The sequence below is a fragment of the Mya arenaria genome, chromosome 1 (assembly GCF_026914265.1).
Source record: "Mya arenaria isolate MELC-2E11 chromosome 1, ASM2691426v1".
NCBI lineage: Eukaryota > Metazoa > Mollusca > Bivalvia > Myida > Myidae > Mya > Mya arenaria.
In genome coordinates this window covers 16,385,666-16,405,840 of record NC_069122.1, presented here as the reverse complement: position 1 = coordinate 16,405,840, position 20,175 = coordinate 16,385,666, and the positions used below count along the sequence as shown (strand labels likewise).

The window sequence follows — 20,175 nt, the reverse complement described above, 5'->3', positions numbered from 1 at the left end:
ATCCATGACCCGTCTCTCTTTTCATTTTGTCTTTTTAAAAATGAGCATCTTTGAAGAATACGCAAATTCATATAGATTCTGACAATCGGTACAATGCCAACATATAGCACCTTGACAAGGGAAGTAATCGCGGCGGCGAGTTAGCAAGTACTTGCGTTCTTTAACCTTCGCATTAACACGTGTTGTGTAGCCTAAATAAAGATGGCCGCGCCCATGAAAACATGTTATGTTAGTTGCGGTTGTAATAAATCGTCTCATTGCGCGGACTGGGGCCAAAATAACATCTTATGTTATGGTTCTTCTAACGCAGTTGTAATATGCCAACCTGAAGTAAGTATATTCAGGTTTACTTTACCCCTCAGATAATGAATATTGATGAAAACATAAAAATATTGCAGCTGATTGCAACATATTATCATAAATGTCTCGCTAAAAATGTTTTTAAGTGTGCAGTCTGTAAGATAGTATGCCTGGTTGGGCTGGAACTAGTCAGTATGAATTGTCTAAACATAAGGAAACTGTGAAAATGAGGTGAAGTGTCAGGGCTTTTTCTACAGTACCCACGGGTCAGACTATCGGACCCATTCCCAAAGCAAAATATAAGATATTTTTCCCAATCTTTCGAAAAAAATCCCAATCAAAAATAAAAAAATATTTTTTTTCTTTTTTAGAAAGTCTTTTTACCAGTACTGGTTCGTTTTCAACATCCTAATAAATTATGTGATGTAAAGTTTTTTTGATAATTGAACTCGGAAATCATTGATTTTCATCACATTCAGAGATCAGTATGAAATATTATCTGTCATGTCTATTGCAATAGATATTTACACCCAAGGATTGATACTTCAGCCATTTTGGGTCTTTTAAAGGGAAATAAACTAATATTTAATAATTTCCTAATTCGCAGGAGACTAGACAGCTTTTTCTTTTAACCATAAAATTTCCCACTTGCATTTTTACGACGCAAAATTTCCCAAAATGTCTAGGGTCTTTTTCCCAAAATGGGCAGAAAAAGCCCTGAGTGTAGAGTGTGTGCTGCTGCCTGCCTCAGTTGGCTAAGTAGGAGTCATGCTAGTGTTCCAGCTTTGGGTTCAACCTCCACACTTGGCACTTTTTCATGTCAGGTTTTACTTTACGTATATCTAAAGGAACTATTTGAGTGCCATGAGCAGCCTGAGGGGTTAATGGAGGAGGAGAGGAACTTTGTGTTGGAAAGAACTACATTTGTAGCTAGTGCTTTTTTAGCTCAGATTGTTATGCACCAGTTAAATGTAACCACGCCCCCCCCCCCCCAGGTCCGGGGGTATATCAGGGATAACCGTGGAAATGGGCTCCGCAGTGCTTGGTGATTGCGGTGGGGCATTTAGTGGGGATTTTACCATCAGTTCTTCCCCACAGAGTGATGTTTTTTACCTGGGCTTGGTTGGAAAGAAAGTCAATGTCCCCGCTTTTCCCCCAGACCTGGGGGGCCATGGTTACAATTGACTGGTGCATTAGACCCCAATAATAATGTGCCGGCAGGGGTGTGATCCAGCCAAACACTTTGTATTCAAGGTTTACCTTAATTCTAAAAGCTAAGATCCTAACTATGAAACTGGCTCCAGGTTGGATACTCATCCTTGGATTCGAAAAGGTTGTATTTATTCTCCATACTTTTTAAGAACAATGAGTTTATTGCTTCTTTTCACACAGACCAAAGATGGCAAGTGTGCTCAAATCAGACACACTTTGGCAGTGCATTCTGGAAGTGTCAACTTTGTCAAGTGGATTTCCAAATACAAACAAGGTAAGCTAAATTAAATAAGTGACAATCAAATTATGCTTATGCTTGCCATTAAATAGATCAACAAACTCTGCTACATGTATATAATATCCAGAATTTGCCCGGGAAGTATTCTACCAGTGTAGGGCTTGCAGGCTTGTGCTAATTTCGTCAACTGTTTGCAACTCATATTTAACCTAGTACTATTTACTACATGTACATGTAAAGGTTGAATAAAAAAAATCTTTTTAAAATCCAAATGAAAATTGGATTTAATGTGCTAAAAAAATGTTTTCTACAAAAATCAAGATTTATATTTACACCATCAGTTCATGGTTAACACATGACTTCTGTTTTATGATAAAGCTTTTATTTATGCATGAAATGACTTAATGAGAAATCATATAAGTTAAGATCATTCTCGAGTCTGAGTTGTTAAGAGGTAAAGTTGTGATTGATTTTCACTTCAAGGTGCGGAAACGGAGATGATCTCTGGAGGCGTGGACAAGACTGTTATTGTGTGGCAGGCACAGGATGATAGTGTATGTACATGTATCTTCCAAAATCAAATAAAATCTCTTTCGAAGCAGATTTTTTTGTTACTTAAATCATGAAAGAAGATCTACTTGTGTGAAATTATGTTTTAAAGTGTTAGTTACCAGTATATTGGTACTTAATTTTTTTTATATGTCATTCAATGTGACAAGGATATGTGTATAGCCTGTCAGGAGATCAAACCTAAGATTCCCTGTGAACAAGTCAGGTGCTCATATCACTTAAGCTTATTGGCACAGTAAGCTCAGATACTCTCTGAGTCAGAACCTTGTCACTTACATGTTCATTATGATGACAAATTTTTATGAGTTTTTTGATGGAATGTTTCTTAACACATGTTATGACAATGAATAAGGATGTATACATACATTAACATCAGCCATATTAGAGAAAAAAACCTGTTAAGTAAACCATAGCTTCAAAGAATAATGAGTCTGATTCAAAATTATGTCAAGATACAGACAGTCAAGATTCAAGTATACAAGAATATAATTTCCTTGATGTAAACCTAGATAAAGCAGTCATACATTTCAAAAGTGACCCATTATTACATCATTAGGTGTGGCTCAATTTCAGTACACCATGAAACAGAAGCTCACTGGACACAATGGTCCCATTACAACTCTTGATGCAGCTTATATACTTCCGGAGAATGAAGAGTCAAATCAAGGGGAACAACTCTGCACAGTGATTGTGTCAGCATCTGTCGACTCGTCTGTGAAAATCTGGAGAAGGATAAAAGATGGCGGTATATAAACAAAACTCTTTCACTGTCTAAAACATTCATTGTCTCCACAGGTTTATTTTGTTAGTTTTGGAGGGAAAATGATGAATTGTCACAGCCTTGGCATTGTTATTGTGTAATTATCCGCAAATATTTTATGATGCACATAATATAAATGGTGTTCAAGATTTTCATGTGAGTTTGTTAACAAGCTAGCAATGACAAAACAAAAAATGGGCGATGACGATGGCCAAGTGGTTAGTGTCAGGGTCTGTGGTTTGATTCTCATGTGGAACTTCATAGCTGATTAGTAATGGTTCTCACCCAGGGATACTTGTTCATTGTGCTGTGGCATGAATTAATAGTAAATTAATAAGTAAATTTGATTTAGCTAATTCTTTCAAAACTTTTTAAAACTATCAGGGTATTTCTAGGGTTTTATAATGTACTGTACAAAGTATTGAAAAAATAAATTATGTCCTGCAACTACACATTCTGATTCTACAGTATGTTTTTAATGAGTAGGTAAGGTAATTTGGGAGCAAATCATTTAAATGAAATGGACTTTGTTCTTAATGATTCTCATTTGAATATTGTTCCACTCTGGAATGAAAAAAAAATCCATTAAAAAGGCTATAAAAAATCCATATAGCCTTTTTAATTTTTGCCAATTCTTCAAATACTATGTTTCAGAAGTATTAATTGTTGATTTATTTTTAGATTTTGCTGAGACCCAGGCACTTAACTATGGAAGCGGGTTTGCCCTCGATGTTTCACTTATAAAATTACCAAACACCAACAGTAAGTCGTAAAGAAAAGACATTTTGTGATGGTCAACTTTATTTTCATGTACATGAATTAATATTTTATGCTTTGGTCATGATACGGTAGATTTCTTTGACAGTTTGTTTGAAAATTATAACATAATGATCTTTATAAGCTTTTTGCCTCAGATGAAATAATGTATTTTCAAACCAACATTTAAAAATGCAGTCAAATCAATTATATATTTCAATGTCTTTGAATTCGAACATATTGTTTATCCCAATTTTCATAACATTTTCACTTCTGTTTTACACCAGAAAATATCCTCTTGAAATACTAGTAATTGACCAGTCACCAACTGTGCAGGGCTTCCATTAAGAATTTGAAACTGGAACTATGAACTTCCTGTCAATCAATTTTGGAAGTTTTATACTGAAATATTGAAGTTTAAGTCTCCCGAATACAATTTCTTTTTCAATTATTTTTTAACAAGTATATTAAAAATCAAATAATTTGCAACTTTAACTTGCCAAATTCACAGACTTATATTATAATAATTAATTTTGCTTAAAAACAGTTAAACTGATTGAAAATGTGACCATAAAAGTAATTTTGACAAAAGGTTTTGATATTTTGAACTTCTAAGGTTTCTTCAACTTCCAAAGAATCAATTTTGAACGTTTTAACCCGTTTCGAGGGAGAAATATACTTGTAACTTCCAAACTTCCTTTAATAGAAGCCCTGAACTGTCAATCAAACAATCAGTTGACCAATAGTAGGATTAAATTTTGTAAATAGATGAAAGCCCATGGCTGCATTATCCACTGGCCAAAGAATCTCATCAATTAAGGTTTTAGCTGAAGGATTATGGAAGGGTCCTGCACACTGTCCTTCACACTTGGCACCCTTCTGCCTTCATAGAATTAAATGCTCAAGACTGTTAAATATTATTTTTTTATTGTTTAAAACTTGTAATAACATTATAAGTTTACACATACACACTTTACATAGCTGGCAGTTGAAACCTTGTATTACTTCAATTTAACACAGTTTCTCACATTTTCTGCCAATTTATAATGATAAATTCTTCATAGCCTGATAAATGTGTCCTTTTTACCCTTAGCACCCTGTCCCTCATCTGCAGCACTCCTTTTTATGCCCCCGAAGGTGGGCATATTAAAATCGCACCGTCCGTCCGTCCGTCCGGTTCTGTAACTTTCCCTTGTATGGACAGATTTTAAAATAACTTGCCACATGTGTTCCACATACCAAGACGACGTGTGGCGTGCAAGACTCGTGTCCCTACCTCAAAGGTCAAGGTCACACTTAGTGTTTATTCACAATGGAGTGCTGCATATAAGGACATAGAGTATAGGTTGTCGTGTCCGGGCTGTAACTTTCCCTTGTATGGACAGATTTTAAAATAACTTGCCACATGTGTTCCACATACCAAGACGACGTGTCGCGTGCAAGACCTGTGTCCCTACCTCAAAGGTCAAGGTCACACTTAGTGTTTATTCACAATGGAGTGCTGCATATAAGGACATAGATTATAGGTTGTCGTGTCCGGGCTGTAACTTTCCCTTGTATGGACAGATTTTAAAATAACTTGCCACATGTGTTCCACATACCAAGACGACGTGTCGCGTGCAAGATCCGTGTCCCTACCTCAAAGGTCAAGGTCACACTTAGTGTTTATTCACAATGGAGTGCTGCATATAAGGACATAGAGTATAGGTTGTCGTGTCCAGGCTGTAACTTTCTCTTGTATGGACAGATTTTAAAATAACTTGCCACATGTGTTCCACATACCAAGACGACGTGTCGCGTGCAAGACCCGTGTCCCTACCTCTAAAGTCAAGGTCACACTTAGTGTTTATTCACAATGGAGTGCTGCATATAAGGACATAGAGTATAGGTTGTCGTGTCCGGGCTGTAACTTTCTCTTGTATGGGCAGATTTTAAAATAACTTGCTAAATGTGTTCCACATACCAAGAAGACGTGTCGCGTGCAAAACCTGTGTCCCTACCTCAAAGGTCAAGGTCACACTTAGTGTTTATTCACAATGGAGTGCTGCATATAAGGACATAGAGTATAGGTTGTCATGTCCGGGCTGTAACTTTCCCTTGTATGGACAGATTTAAAAATAACTTGCCACATGTGTTCCACATACCAAGACGATGTGTCGCGTGCAAGACCCGTGTCCCTACCTCAAAGGTCAATGTCACACACAATCTGAAAATATGTAAACACAATCGTTAGATTTTTGCCTTAAAATACCTGGAAATACAGAATTGGAATTATGACGACCATTTGCTATTAAATAGTAGTTTATTAGACACCAAATGAACCTTAAAGTCCACGAAGCTGTGTGGTAGTAGGTCATACTTTAAAAAGATTGAAAATGATATTAATTCATTTAATTTTAATTTTTATGTTATGAAATTGCTTCAGTTTTTTCACAATTCGTTTCCTACTAAATTACTATTCATGAGCACCACAACCTATTCATTTGCACCACAATGTTCAGAAAATTGAGCGTAGTGCAGCAAGTATAACAAATAAAGTTCTAAAATTTGTAACATGACAACCTTTTGTCAATAAAAAAGCCACACACATAAAATGCTTAAACCTAATGTATGTGAACAATTCTCACGAAAATCCGGATTTTTACGTTGTCAACACTAACGTCTAGCAAGTTATGCAAGTTCTAGACAATCAGATATTAAATTTTATTCAGAACTTTTACCTTTAGAACAACTCAGAGCCATTCCTATGTGGAACTACATTCTCCAATTTTTTAAATTCACTCGTATAAACCTCTAAAAATGAAAAATAAGAAACCAAACTCACTGTTTACATCCATATTCCACTCATTGGCACTATAACGGAAGACGTGTACGAGTACTAATTTTTGAGTCAAAAACTAAAGGCGCCAAAAAATATTAGAATTGGATGAATAAGCTGGAGTTGTTATACTTGTGCTTGGCATTGAAATTTCAACAAGCCTAGCTATATAAATTTGTTATCATGGCCCCAGGGCTTGCAGGATTGTGTACTTTTTTGACCACAAGTCATTTTTGTGTGACTAATTTTCTGTTGGATGTTTCAGGGCTGATGTTGGCGTGTGGGTGTGATGACATGAAGATACATGTGTATATTGAACAAGATACTCCTAATGGATTACAGGTATAAAACTGAGTCTACTTTCATGGGATTCTTATAGCCTTTTTTTGTAGTGTTTGGTGTGGTAATGTTTTAGGATGTTGTTTGATTTGAAAAAAAAAGTACGCCTCAGAAGTTTGGTATATTTAAATTGCACCACCCGTCCGCCTGTGTGTCTATCGGCACCAACATCTAAGATTTTAGAAGTGTTACTGACAATAGGGTTAGCAATGTTTTCTATACGAAAAGCTCATAAAAACACATGCTCAATTTTATTCTATGGAAAAACTTCATGAACTGTAAATGTTGATATGTCTGTTCTTCTGGTTTTACGTGTCATGGCTGTAACTTTGTAATGCATTTTTAAACAAATTGGCAAATGTCTACCTTACATAAAGGTTTGTTGCACATGCAAAACTCACAACCCTACCTCAAAGTTCAAAGTCACTCTTGAAGTTTGATGATCATTATTGAATGCTGCATCTATCCACATAAATACAGTATAATTTGTCTTGTCAGTGCTGTTACTTGCATGTTTTTTTGACAAGTTGTTGATTTATACATTAATGAATCTTCAAGTATGGAAATGTTAATCATATCAGTGTGCTCAATTTCAGTTTACTCCAGTCATCACACTGCCAGGACATGAAGACTGGGTCCGAGCTCTGGATTTCACCCTACATGGTAACATTCTTAATCTCTGTCTTAAATTGGTCTCATACAGGGTAAATTTTATTGTATTTTTAGTTCATCTTTTATTTGTTTAGAAAAAAATCAGGTAAAGGATTGTCAGTCTTGTTCTTGTCGACTGTCTCATTGTCTTCATGCAAAAAATTTTGTCTTTTGCCATAAACCCATAATTTCATGATATTAACATACATGTTGCAAGAGACATTGCCCACAGGGAACTTGGAATATAACCCTGGCTTTAATAATTGTAGAGTTGTGCTCGTTTTTCGACTGGTTTGTCTGCACTACAACAACAGGCATAAATACCGGATATATATCATATGTAGAACAAGGAATAGTCACATTTTATTACAAATTTACTTTCAGATAATGGAGACCTGCTTCTCGCCAGTGCGGCCCAGGATTTTCTGGTACGTGTTTGGAGATTTTCTGAGAGGGAGTGTTCAACTGCACCGATACAGCAGATATCAATACTTGACCTGCCGCTAGACAAAGATTTTCAAATGAGAGAGACTACACTGACCTTTGATTACAAAGGTAAGTGCATATGTTTAATCTGTTGAAAAGAGAGACTCAGACAGAAGAGAGACTTAGACAGAAAAGCCTTAGATAGAAGAGAGACTCAGACAGAAGAGCCTTAGAAGAAGAGAGACTCAGACAGAAGAGCCTTAGATAGAAGAGAGACTCAGACAGAAGAGCCTTAGATAGAAGAGAGACTCAGACAGAAGAGCCTTAGATAGAAGAGAGACTCAGACAGAAGAGCCTTAGATAGAAGAGAGACTTGGACAGAAGGGAGACTCAGAAAGAGGAGCCTTAGACAGAAGAGAGACTCGGACAGAAGAGAGACTTAGACAGAATTGAGACTTAGACAGAAGAGAGACTTACAGATGAGCCTTGGACAGAAAAGAGCATTAGACAGAAAAGAGGTTCAGACAAAAGAGAAACTCAGACAGACAAGAGACTCAGAGGGAAAAGAGACACAAACAGAAGAGAAACTCAGACAGATTGGCAACTCAGATAGAAGGGAGACTCAGACAGATGTGAGACTCAGAAGAGTGACTCAGATAGAAGAGTGACCCAGATAAAAGAGAGACTAAGAAGAAAAAAAAATTGATTAATTATTTCTCAATTCTGAAGATTTTATGTTTATATTGTTTACATTGCTCTTAATTGTATTTGAATTCACTGTATATTTTGTCTGTATCAATGCTCATGATGTATGTATAATTATTATTTGAAATAAATACTGGTTAAACAAATGAGTGAAAGATTAATAAATATATTCTTATGTTCTACTTTGAATACCCTGTATATTTTGTTTAACATAATTATATGATAACTTTTCCTGTGAAAAATGCAATGTTTTTTTGTAAGTAAAAAAGAATTATCTTTATAAAGAAACATAAAAAATCCACACACATTATTCTGTAAGATGTTGAAATATAGCCAGGAGGGGAGATAGTTGAGCTTATTTACCATCGCAATTGGGTCGGCGAGCAATATAACCAGGCATATGTTATAAAACGCCTTTTAAACAGACTTTTAACAATGCGGAAAACTGAACAGAGGGAAAATAATTAATGCTGAAAATTATAAATTACAGGTGCCACAAAGGTGTATGCTGTAACCCTGGAGACAGTTTTGAGCGGGCATGAGAACTGGATCTACTCTGTCAAGTGGAAACCTAGGTCTTTAAAAGGTAACAAATTTTGAACTTTAATTTATTAAAGGGACTTGCACATTGATTACAACTTTGTTGTTGCATGATTGGTTGATTGACATGATTATCATTTATTGTTAAGAGGTCAGAATATCTACACTTTTGATTAAAGTCCCGGTGGCCTTGATTAAGGTATCGATTTTTCATTTATTTTCGACTTTTCTGGCATGGGTTAAATATTGCACCCCACTTAAACCAAAACACTTTTTTATAATAAAACGGTACTGTTCATAGAGTAAAATAATGATAATATAAGAGTTTTCATATGCATTACTGGGGAAAATTATTTTTGATCCAAAAAAATGAGTGAGTACCTTTAAAGGAAAGGAGGCTATTTTAGGTTAAAAAAATAGCTAAATATTCTCAAAATGTGGTTAAATACTGCCTAAAAAGGGCATCTGTTTTTCAAAGAAAATTAATTTATGTACTGTGAAAGCTTTGTGGGGGTCTCTGTTGTCATGCAAGAACTTAAACCTTGGCCATACAAAAAAAAAGCTTCAAATATTTCATTGTACAACCATTCAATTGCAACGGAGGAGTTGAAACTAATTTCATTACAGATGGGCAGAACCACCAGGAGATGTGCCTGTTGTCTGTCTCCATGGATAAAACCATGATCTTGTGGAGACCTGATGCTGAATCTGGGGTCTGGATGGAGCAGGTTGGTTTGCTTTTAATTCAATTTAATCTTGATTTTGAAATAAAATCTAAACATGAATTTATATTTATGAAGCTATTACATTTAAACATACAAAACACCCCAGGAAGGCAAAATACATAAAATCTATAGAGGTTCTAATTATTGACCAGGTTTTCAATGAAATTCAGTTAAGGTTTTCAATGAAATCTAGGTTATAAAAATGGGAATGTCATCGGGTTTACAGGGATTGCTTTTTAGGGGGTTTGGTCAAGGTCAAGGTCACTGATACTTTAAACAGAAAAATGGTGTTGGGCACATTTTCAATTGTGCCAGTGGTTGTATTTCTTCAAAATCAAAACATGTAGTGCACTCTTTTGTTGGTTTTGTTGTGTTTTATTTGTATGTGAACACAAGTAAGGAGCTAATGCTGAAGCTCTCAAACCATGCACTTCGCCTTGGGGGCCATGACTTTGAACAGTCTCAAGTCCGAGTTCAGGCTCAAGTGGCAAAACTGTGAATTCTCATTTCCTTTTCACCATATTTCTAGCTGATTTTGGAGGTGCATTTTGCTAAATTTGATTACTGTTGAAGTTTCTCAATTATTCTTATATCTTATTTCTTTTTATAAAACAAATGTAATATGCTATTTAATAAAGTTGCTCTTCCGAGTCTGAGTCTGGACTTGGAATTGAGACTGTTCGTAATCATATTCACAGATTATCATGACTATGATTGGCCGTATGGCTTTTTATGCCCCCGAAGGTGGGCATATTAAAATCGCACTGTCCGTCCGTCCGTCCAGCCGGCCCTGTAACTTTCCCTTGTATGGACAGATTTTAAAATAACTTGCCACATGTGTTCCACATACCAAGACGACGTGTGGCGTGCAAGACTCATGTCCCTACCTCAAAGGTCAAGGTCACACTTAGTGTTTATTCACAATGGAGTGCTGCATATAAGGACATAGAGTATAGGTTGTCGTGTCCGGGCTGTAACTTTCTCTTGTATGGACAGATTTTAAAATAACTTGCCACATGTGTACCACATATCAAGACGACGTGTCGCGTGCAAGACCCGTGTCCCTACCTCAAAGGTCAAGGTCACACTTAGTGTTTATTCACAATGGAGTGCTGCATATAAGGACAGAGTATAGGTTGTCGTGTCCGGGCTGTAACTTTCCCTTGTATGGACAGATTTTAAAATAACTTGCCACATGTGTTCCACTTACCAAGACGACGTGTCGCGTGCAAGACCCGTGTCCCTACTTCAAAGGTCAAGGTCACACTTAGTGTTTATTCACAATGGAGTGCTGCATATAAGGACATAGAGTATAGGTTGTCGTGTCCGGGCTGTAACTTTCCCTTGTATGGACAGATTTTAAAATAACTTTCCCCATGTGTTCCACATACCAAGACGACGTGTCGCCTGCAAGACCTGTGTCCCTACCTCAAAGGTCAAGGTCACACTTAGTGTTTATTCACAATGGAGTGCTGCATATAAGGACATAGAGTATAGGTTGTCGTGTCCGGGCTGTAACTTTCCCTTGTATGGACAGATTTTAAAATAACTTGCTAAATGTGTTCCACATACCCAGACGACGTGTCGCGTGCAAAACCCGTGTCCCTACCTCAAAGGTCAAGGTCCCACTTAGTGTTTATTCACAATGGAGTGCTGCGTATAAGGACATAGAGTAAAGGTTGTCGTGTCCGGGCTGTAACTTTCTCTTGTATGGACAGATTTTAAAATAACTTGCCACATGTGTTCCACATACCAAGACCACGTGTCGCCTGCAAGACCCGTGTCCCTACCTTAAAGGTCAAGGTCACACTTAGTGTTTATTCACAATGGAGTGCTGCATATAAGGACTTAGAGTATAGGTTGTCGTGTCCTTGCTGTAACTTTCTTTTGTATGGACAGATTTTAAAATAACTTGCCACATGTGTTCCACATACCAAGACGACGTGTGGCGTGCAAGACTCATGTCCCTACCTCAAAGGTCAAGGTCACACTTAGTGTTTATTCACAATGGAGTGCTGCATATAAGGACATAGAGTATAGGTTGTCGTGTCCGGGCTGTAACTTTCTCTTGTATGGACAGATTTTAAAATAACTTGCCACATGTGTACCACATACCAAGATGACGTGTCGCGTGCAAGACCCGTGTCCCTACCTCAAAGGTCAAGGTCACACTTAGTGTTTATTCACAATGGAGTGCTGCATATAAGGACAGAGTATAGGTTGTCGTGTCCGGGCTGTAACTTTCCCTTGTATGGACAGATTTTAAAATAACTTGCCACATGTGTTCCACTTACCAAGACGACGTGTCGCGTGCAAGACCCATGTCCCTACCTCTAAGGTGAAAGATACACTAAGTGTTTATTCACAAGGGAATTCTGAATATAAGGACATAACAGTGTAGGTTGTCAAGTATGGGTGGTATTTTTTTATGTTCAGAGGCAATTTAAAATAACTTGCCATATGTATTTGACACGTAAGGGCAAGATCAACTTTTCATGTACTGACCTTGTTCGTAGGTCAATGTCACATTCGGGGGCATTCGTCACATGCTGTGACAGCTCTTGTTTAATATGTTGACTACTCACAAAACCCATCACATGAGACATTTAAAAAAGCTCCCAAAACAAATGAGTTGCAGTGTGTTGAAAGTAATTTGCCAATGGTGTGTTTAATTTGTATTTATAAATTATTTTTTTTGCAGTACATGCCTAGACTAAACATTTGTTTTTTTTTCCAATAAAGGTGTTTTTAATGAAAAATATGCTGTAAATTTAGAATTACCAGTGTGACCAGAATTAAGCCTCCTTGAATATGTTGAGTTTCAAAGAGCATCAGTTTTCGACTCGGTGGTAGCCTCAACGGGATCTTCAACAAGGGCTTCAAGGGGATCCGCCATAAGAACCTTATGTATAAAGAAGAGTCTTAGGAGCTTAGCCTATCGTGTACTTTGCATAGTTAAGTTTTCATGGAACATTCAAATCTTATGAACATTCTGGAACTTGTATGACAACTTTTATGCAGCTCTTATTAAAAAAGGGACTGCTGTTAAATATTTCAGGTTCGAGTTGGAGAAGTGGGGGGAAATACACTTGGTCTGTATGGTGGAATGTTTGGTCCGGATGGGGACTCAATCCTGGCACATGGCTACCAAGGAGCTTTTCATCATTGGACTTCTAATCAGGTATTAATGGAATAAGGTAGTTTCGTGTAGTTCCGCTGTTCACTAGCATTATTATGCCCTTTTCATAAAAGGGGCATACAGGTTTGCCAATGTCAGTAGGGTTTGTCTGTCTATCGTTACGGTGGTATGTGAATATTCCTGCTATTGGTATGATGGCAGGTCGGACTGTAGGTCATTTAAAACAACATGTGTCTTCAATATAATAAATTAAGGTGTTTGATGTAAGACCATGAAGCATGAGTGGTAGGTTTCCTTTGTTTAAAAGACATTCTCTGTGGTTTTGCGGTCAGTAGGTTAAATGTTAAGGTCACAGTCAATTGCGTTTATTAAAACATTGTCTGCAGAATAACAGTTTGACCTAGGACCATGAAACTTAAATGGTAGGTTGCTTTTGTCTAGATGATGATCCTTACATTTTATGGCACATATGTTAAAGGTCAAGGTCACTGTGTTTTAAAAACATGATCTGCAAAATAACTGGTGAACAGTTCGCCCTAGGACCTCGACAAGAAGACAACCTCTTTGTCAAGTTTTTTTGGTTAGTTAATTAAAGGTCAAGGTCATAGTCATAAGTGATATCAAACATTCAACAATGCACAATAACTCATGAACTATTTGATCTAATACCATGAAATTTCAGTGGTAGGAAGGCCTTGTTACCAGTGGATTACCCCTATATTTTTAGGGTCAAAGTCAACAGTAAAGACTAATTAAAACTTGATATCTGCATCATAACTTTAAAAAAGGTTGACGTAGGCACACAGAAACTTAACTAGTAGGTTCTACTTGACCAGTAGATGACCTCTTTTGTTTTTCGGCGGTCCAGAGACAAAAGTCAATGTTTCAGTCATTGTCAATACCTTTCCTGATAAAACATCTTATTAACATAGTTTGTGGTTGTTGAAAAAAGAATAATTTTGAACACTTTCCATTTCTAACTTTTTCACTTTCTTCTAGCTTCAATAGTTGAAGTAGTTTGTGATCATTAACAATTGATTGCCAAGGTTAGTGCTCTCAATGGTAGTAATGTTAGCTTAACAATATTGTACGTTTTTTGCTCATTTTACATTTACCATACACATACCCTTTTCTTAATTTTTTCACAGGAATTATCAAACTGGGGGCACATGGTGACCGTGAGCGGCCATTTTGACTCTGTCGAGGACATCGAGTGGGATAAGAGGGGAGGTAACTTCCTACTCTCATGCAGTCTTGATGAAACTGTGAGGTTACATGCCCCTTGGGTCAACAAAGACAGAGAGGTAGTCTTTTATTGTTTGTACATAAATTGTCAAATATCATATATTCATAAAATTCAAAGACAAATTTTTAGCCTTTATTAGAACACCCAAGAAATGTGTTGACACAGTCATTTTTAGCTCATATGCAGAAAGTTTTTTTTTCAAGAAACTTAAGAGTTATTTCCCTTTAATTTAAGAAAATAACCTAAAATAGATCTTTCCTGATTAATAACTTTGAAGCGTTTGTCTAATGATCCCTAAATTTGATCAGAATTGGTATGGGCAGATTATTTCCATTGTCCGCTTGTTAATTTGGCTCACATACAACCAGCTTTCATCATACTTGGTTTCCTAAAAATAATGCCTATGTTCCGACACTTGACCTTCTTTTTTTAAACTCAATAGTTGTTTATTGCAGGTAATATGGTATGAGATTGCTCGACCGCAGATCCATGGATATGCCCTACAGTGTATTGCCATGGTAAATAGATATCAATACGCCTCAGGTGCTGACGAAAAAGTAGTCCGCATATTTGATGGCACAGACAATTTCATCGAAAACTTCTGTAATTTGTGCAATATTGATCTGAAAGTGGAACATGAATCAGAAGACGCTAAAAATAGACCAGTTGGTGCCAGTGTTCCGGCGTTGGGATTGTCGAACAAGGCCATATTTTCAGAGGGCGTTACAAATTTGATGGAAGACTTGGAAATTAAGCCGGGAAATAATGAGCAATACACGGATAATGTGTTTACCTCTGTTTCCCTGAAAGGTAATTACGTTTATTACTACATTAGGGTTTAGCTAAAGAGTAAGGGAATGGTGCTGGATGCCGTCCTTTTTTGGTGGCACCCTTTTGCCTTCATGAAGACAAGCATGTGCAGGATAATCATTATGTATCCATCATTTATGGGGAGACATATTGTTTTTGCCCTGTCCGTCAGTCAGTCCGCCAGTCAGTCCGTCCGTCCGTCCGTCCGTCAGTCCGTACGTCACACTTTGTTTCCGCTCAATAACTAAAGAACGCTTGCACCCAGGAACTTCATTCTTGGTATGCTAGTTGGTCAAGTCTAGTAGATGACCCCTATTGATTTTGAGATCACTAGGTCAAAGGTCAAGGTCACCGTGATCTTGAGGTGAAGAAACGGTTTCCGCTCAGCAACTAAAGATCCTTTGGGTCCAGGAACTTTATACTTGGTATGCTAGTTGTTCATGACTAGATGATGACCCCTATTGATTTTGAAATCAAAAGGTCAAATGTCAAGGTTTTCAGGTAAAAAACGATATGTTGGCCGTGACCTTAAGCTTAAAAATGGTTTCTGCTCAATAACTAAAGAACGCTTGCACCCAGGAACTTCATACTTGGTATGCAAGTTGGTCACGACTAGTAGATGAACCCTATTGGTTTTGAGATCAGTAGGTCAAGGTCACCGTGACTTTCAGGTGAAGAAACGGTTTCTGCTCAATAACTAAAGAACGCTTGCACCAGGAACTTCATACTTGGTATGCTAGTTGGTCACGGCTAGTAGATGAACCCTATCGATTTTTTTATCACTAGGTCAAAGGTCAAGGTCGCAGTAGATATTCACTATTTAATACAGGTGAATAAATCAAACTTTACTGTTTGTTCGTCTCCAGTCCGAAATTACAAATTTCATGTCCATCATTTATTTTTTTTCAGATACAGTGAGACAAGCGCTTTTTCAAAAAAGCAATCTCTAGTTATCTTTTGTTTTAATTAAAACTTAAAATTTTATTATAAATTCATACAAACTTGTCATATTCGGCAGTTGAAACCTATTACTACTTCAATTAAGCACAATTCCTACTTTTTGTGTGAAATTCATGATATTTAAAATATTCACTTCCTGATACAATGTGCCCTCTTCTCCCTTAGCACCCTTTCCTTTTCCTACAGCACTCTGTCCTTTTCGAAAACCTGACTAAAACCCTACTATATGTTCATGTTTTTGAGTTTGTATAAGATTTTTATGCTTCCACAAAATATTTTGGAAGCATACATAGTGATTTGCCATTGATTTTATAGAAATACTGTAACTCACTTTGTATGAAAAATTATTTGATTATTAAAAGATGAGATCTTTTCAGAATTTTTTACTTCAGCAAAATTGATAAAATGAACAAAAAGTTATCTTGAAAAATATCAATGTCGGTTGTTGTATTCACTAAAAATGTTGAATTATCTTTAAATGTTGAATTATCTTTATTCAAAATCATTTAATTAATTTTAGCCCCTCCAAGTGAAGAGCATCTATTACAGAATACTCTCTGGCCGGAGGTACAAAAGCTCTATGGGCATGGATATGAGATATTCTCACTGGCCTGTGACCCCCAGGGGACTATACTAGCCAGTGCTTGCAAGGTAAGTTAAGTCGATACTAATTTAGGTTACTAGTAGCTGTTAGCTGATATGAATCACTCCCAAGTCTGTTTCCTTGGTAGACCTAGTACTGGTCTTCTTTTTAAGGGGCCATGATAAAGTTATCCTGGTGGAGATCATACTCATAACGTCTTGGGAGGGAGATAGTTACCTACATGAATGCCACTCAAGCACTCTCAGTCCTTAGTTGATGTGTAAAATACATTAAGCATTTTAAAATTATTTCATTTTCTAAACTTATTAACTCTTATACATACATGAATGCAAAATAATGGACCTATATGCTTCGACGTAAAAAAGGACTTTTTATTAATGGAAGGCAAAACTATTGCAGTAACACAGCCTTCAATCATTATCTAATGTTTTGTCATTCTGTACTTCTAAGACTTTGTCTTGTTGTATTTGAACAGAGATAAAATAATTGAACTACGTTCTGTTGTTTAATATTAATGCATGTTATGTGGAAATGATTCTCTAAAATTATAAAACATATTTGAAGAAAGTATTTATTTAATTCATACATACCATGAATGTTTTTTTTATAGGCATCAAAAGCAGAATTTGCCTCTGTGATACTCTGGGACACTGTTACCTGGCAACAGTTGCTAATCTTGGAAGGTCATAGCCTAACTGTGACCCAGATGGCTTTCTCCCACAGTGGAGAGTATTTACTGACTGTGTCAAGGGACAGAACTTGGTATTTGTATAGAAGAAGAGGGGCAGATAATCCTAAAGAAGGTAAGGGCCTAAAAGGGAGATAATTCACAATGGAGGATTTTACATGCTTTTTCAAGGGACAAAATTTGGTTATTGTATAAAAAAAGGGAGAGATAATCCCACAGATGCTAAGGAAACTATAAATATGCTCGAATAACAGGGCGCAGATAATTCTCCAAAATGGTAAACCTGCTTTTCTTAGATAGCTTTCTTCCAACAAGGAGATAATGGCTCACAGTATCACAGATCAGAATTCAAGAACCTGTATAAGAAACGAAGTCTTAAAAATTGGTATATTTTCTTTTTGGAATATATTTACTGTTTCAAGGGACATAACTTGCAGGGCTTTATCTATTTTGGGAAAAAGACCTTAGACATACTAAGATAATATCACTTTTATTTTTTTATCTGTAATTATGTCAATTTATGCTTTTTTTTGTTTTGATCATTAAACTTAAGTCAAAAAGTTAATCATAATAATGCATGTATTGTGCCCCTTTAAACTGTACATGTATAACATTTCAGATCCTCTATTTCGCCATGTAATACACACGGACAAGAAGACATGTGTCCATGGAAGGATTATTTGGTCATGTTGCTGGACACATGATGATAAATACTTCCTGACTGCTTCTAGGGATAAAAAGGTGAGATATAGTTCATATTGAATAAGGGATAAAAAAGTGAAAAAAATATCTAATAGGAAACAGCTGTAAACAATCTATAATATCTTCACAGTATCGGTTTAATAGGAAAGTATCAACTGATACCAAAAAGCTCACAGAGAGTATATTATACTTACATGTGTTTTTTTAAATAGGTTGTAGTCTGGAACTGCCCAAAAGCAGACGACATGGAGCCAAAAATGGCGGGAAGACTGGATGTAGCTGATTCTGCAACTGCGGTTGACACTGCACCCACCGTACTCTCAAATGGAAGCTATCTTGTGAGTGTTGGCCTTGACAACGGGCAGGTGCTTCTTTACAGTTGGTTGCCAGGGCCAACAACGTCAGCTTGGAAACAATTGGTTGTTCTTGACAACAAGTATCCTTTTGCTGCAATTATTTTTTTATTGTTTTTTTTTTTTTTTTCTCACAGTTTCATTTTAGATTTGTTTTACCTCAGGGAGAGATTTACAAGGTACAATTTAGAAGGTAAAATTGGTTTAATTAGCTATTAAAATGGGATAAGCCGAATACAGCACGTCTGCCGATTAAATGATTTCAAAAAACAAATATGGATACCATGGCAGATCTGTGGTCTAGTGGTAACACACTTAACTGTCAAGCCATGGTCAAATGTTCGATTCCCCGCTGCACCACTAAAAACATTCTTATCCTCTTCCGGGAGGGATATTAAATGGGTTACTGTGTGACAAAGCTATACACGTTAAAGAACCAGGGTAGCTCTAATTCTGTCTGTGAACTATGCTTCAAAATCTAATATGACTAACAATCTTCTCAGAGCACTCGCTGAATGGGCCTTACCAAAGTGCAAGAAGAAATAAACTTACACACACATACACACTAGATATCGAGATTAATATCTGAATGATGGTGTAAGGGTCTATAAACTAGCCTGATTGTTTCTGTCAAAAGCTTTTTAAATGATTATTGTAAGAATCTATCTGAGGATCCAATTGTCTGAGACATAAATGTAAACCATGCATTACTAGTATATCGTATGTATATTTTGATTTCATATTGAAAATGTTCTTTTTTATCAGTATTTTATATATTTTTATTTACTTTTATGTAATATAATCACAATGAAATTCTTTTTTTTCTTTCTAAAATAACAGTTGATAATTTGCTTGTGTATGAAAAAAGTACTTAAGCATGTTACAGTAAGTAAGGACCAGTTTGCTTGAATAATCATTGTATGTTTTTTTCTACTTGTTCAAGTTTTGTTTCCTTGACAAAATGACTCAGCATTTCTCATCATCTGACTGTGAAGAGGTTAAGATTTAGACCGTGCCTCGGTTTGGCTGGTATCCATGGCAACGACCTTGAAGGGTCAAATGTGAAGGAAAGAGATTTCTGGTTACAGCTAGCTAGCTGTGGAATGGATCGGGCAGTGAAAATATACAATATTAATCTTGAAAAGCTTACTTAATAAACATGATTGATATTATGTGTTTATTTATGGGAGAATGCATTTGAAATCTGTGATTCTTGTATGTGCTATAAATGTTTATAAGATGATTATAGGACGTATTGCCTATTGGAATTGAAGGTATGAATAAATGAGATGTATATTGCTCAATCTTGGTGTATTTACAATATTTATTATTTATTTGCTAACTGATGTCCTCAAACCACACAAGCTGATGAACTTCAAAACCAAGCAAGTTTGCAAGGAGGGTCGAGTTAGCTCTACTGAGTATGGTCCTGGTGCGCGATCTTGTTGGGATATTATGCGCTCGGGGTCGAGGTTTGGGCATTTCTTCTTCAATGCCTGCAACAAGTCACGCATGAGAACCTGTAGTTATAAATTTAAGAAAAACTTAGAACCGTCACAGTTGCGTTAAAACGGTTAGGGTTAGTAGGCTGTTTTATTATGCTTTATATAAGCACGTCATCATTCGAGAATAT

General features: G+C 36.5%; 1 protein-coding gene across 1 annotated transcript; it reads left to right on the top strand.

The window, feature by feature from the left end:
* The first annotated feature begins 211 nt into the window (after window positions 1-211).
* LOC128233442 (elongator complex protein 2-like) lies at window positions 212-19,825 on the top strand. The gene is made up of 18 exons (XM_052947125.1): window positions 212-330; window positions 1,693-1,786; window positions 2,234-2,304; window positions 2,894-3,065; window positions 3,762-3,842; window positions 6,920-6,996; window positions 7,590-7,656; window positions 8,029-8,199; window positions 9,266-9,361; window positions 9,943-10,043; window positions 13,099-13,221; window positions 14,328-14,483; window positions 14,881-15,235; window positions 16,716-16,846; window positions 17,410-17,602; window positions 18,107-18,228; window positions 18,402-18,625; window positions 19,513-19,825. The coding sequence occupies exons 1-18, from the start codon at window positions 214-216 to the stop codon at window positions 19,694-19,696; spliced, it is 2,535 nt and encodes an 844-aa protein (XP_052803085.1). The 5' UTR covers window positions 212-213; the 3' UTR covers window positions 19,697-19,825.
* The last annotated feature ends 350 nt before the right edge of the window (window positions 19,826-20,175 follow it).

Bases quoted from the DNA above. Each gene is read 5' to 3' on its own strand.
- LOC128233442 (XM_052947125.1), top strand. From the start codon at position 214: ATGAAAACATGTTATGTTAGTTGCGGTTGTAATAAATCGTCTCATTGC. The intron at 9,362-9,942 runs GTAACAAATTTT...ATTTCATTACAG, and splicing joins GAAACCTAGGTCTTTAAAAG to ATGGGCAGAACCACCAGGAG. The intron at 18,626-19,512 runs GTATCCTTTTGC...AAAATGACTCAG, and splicing joins TTGGTTGTTCTTGACAACAA to CATTTCTCATCATCTGACTG.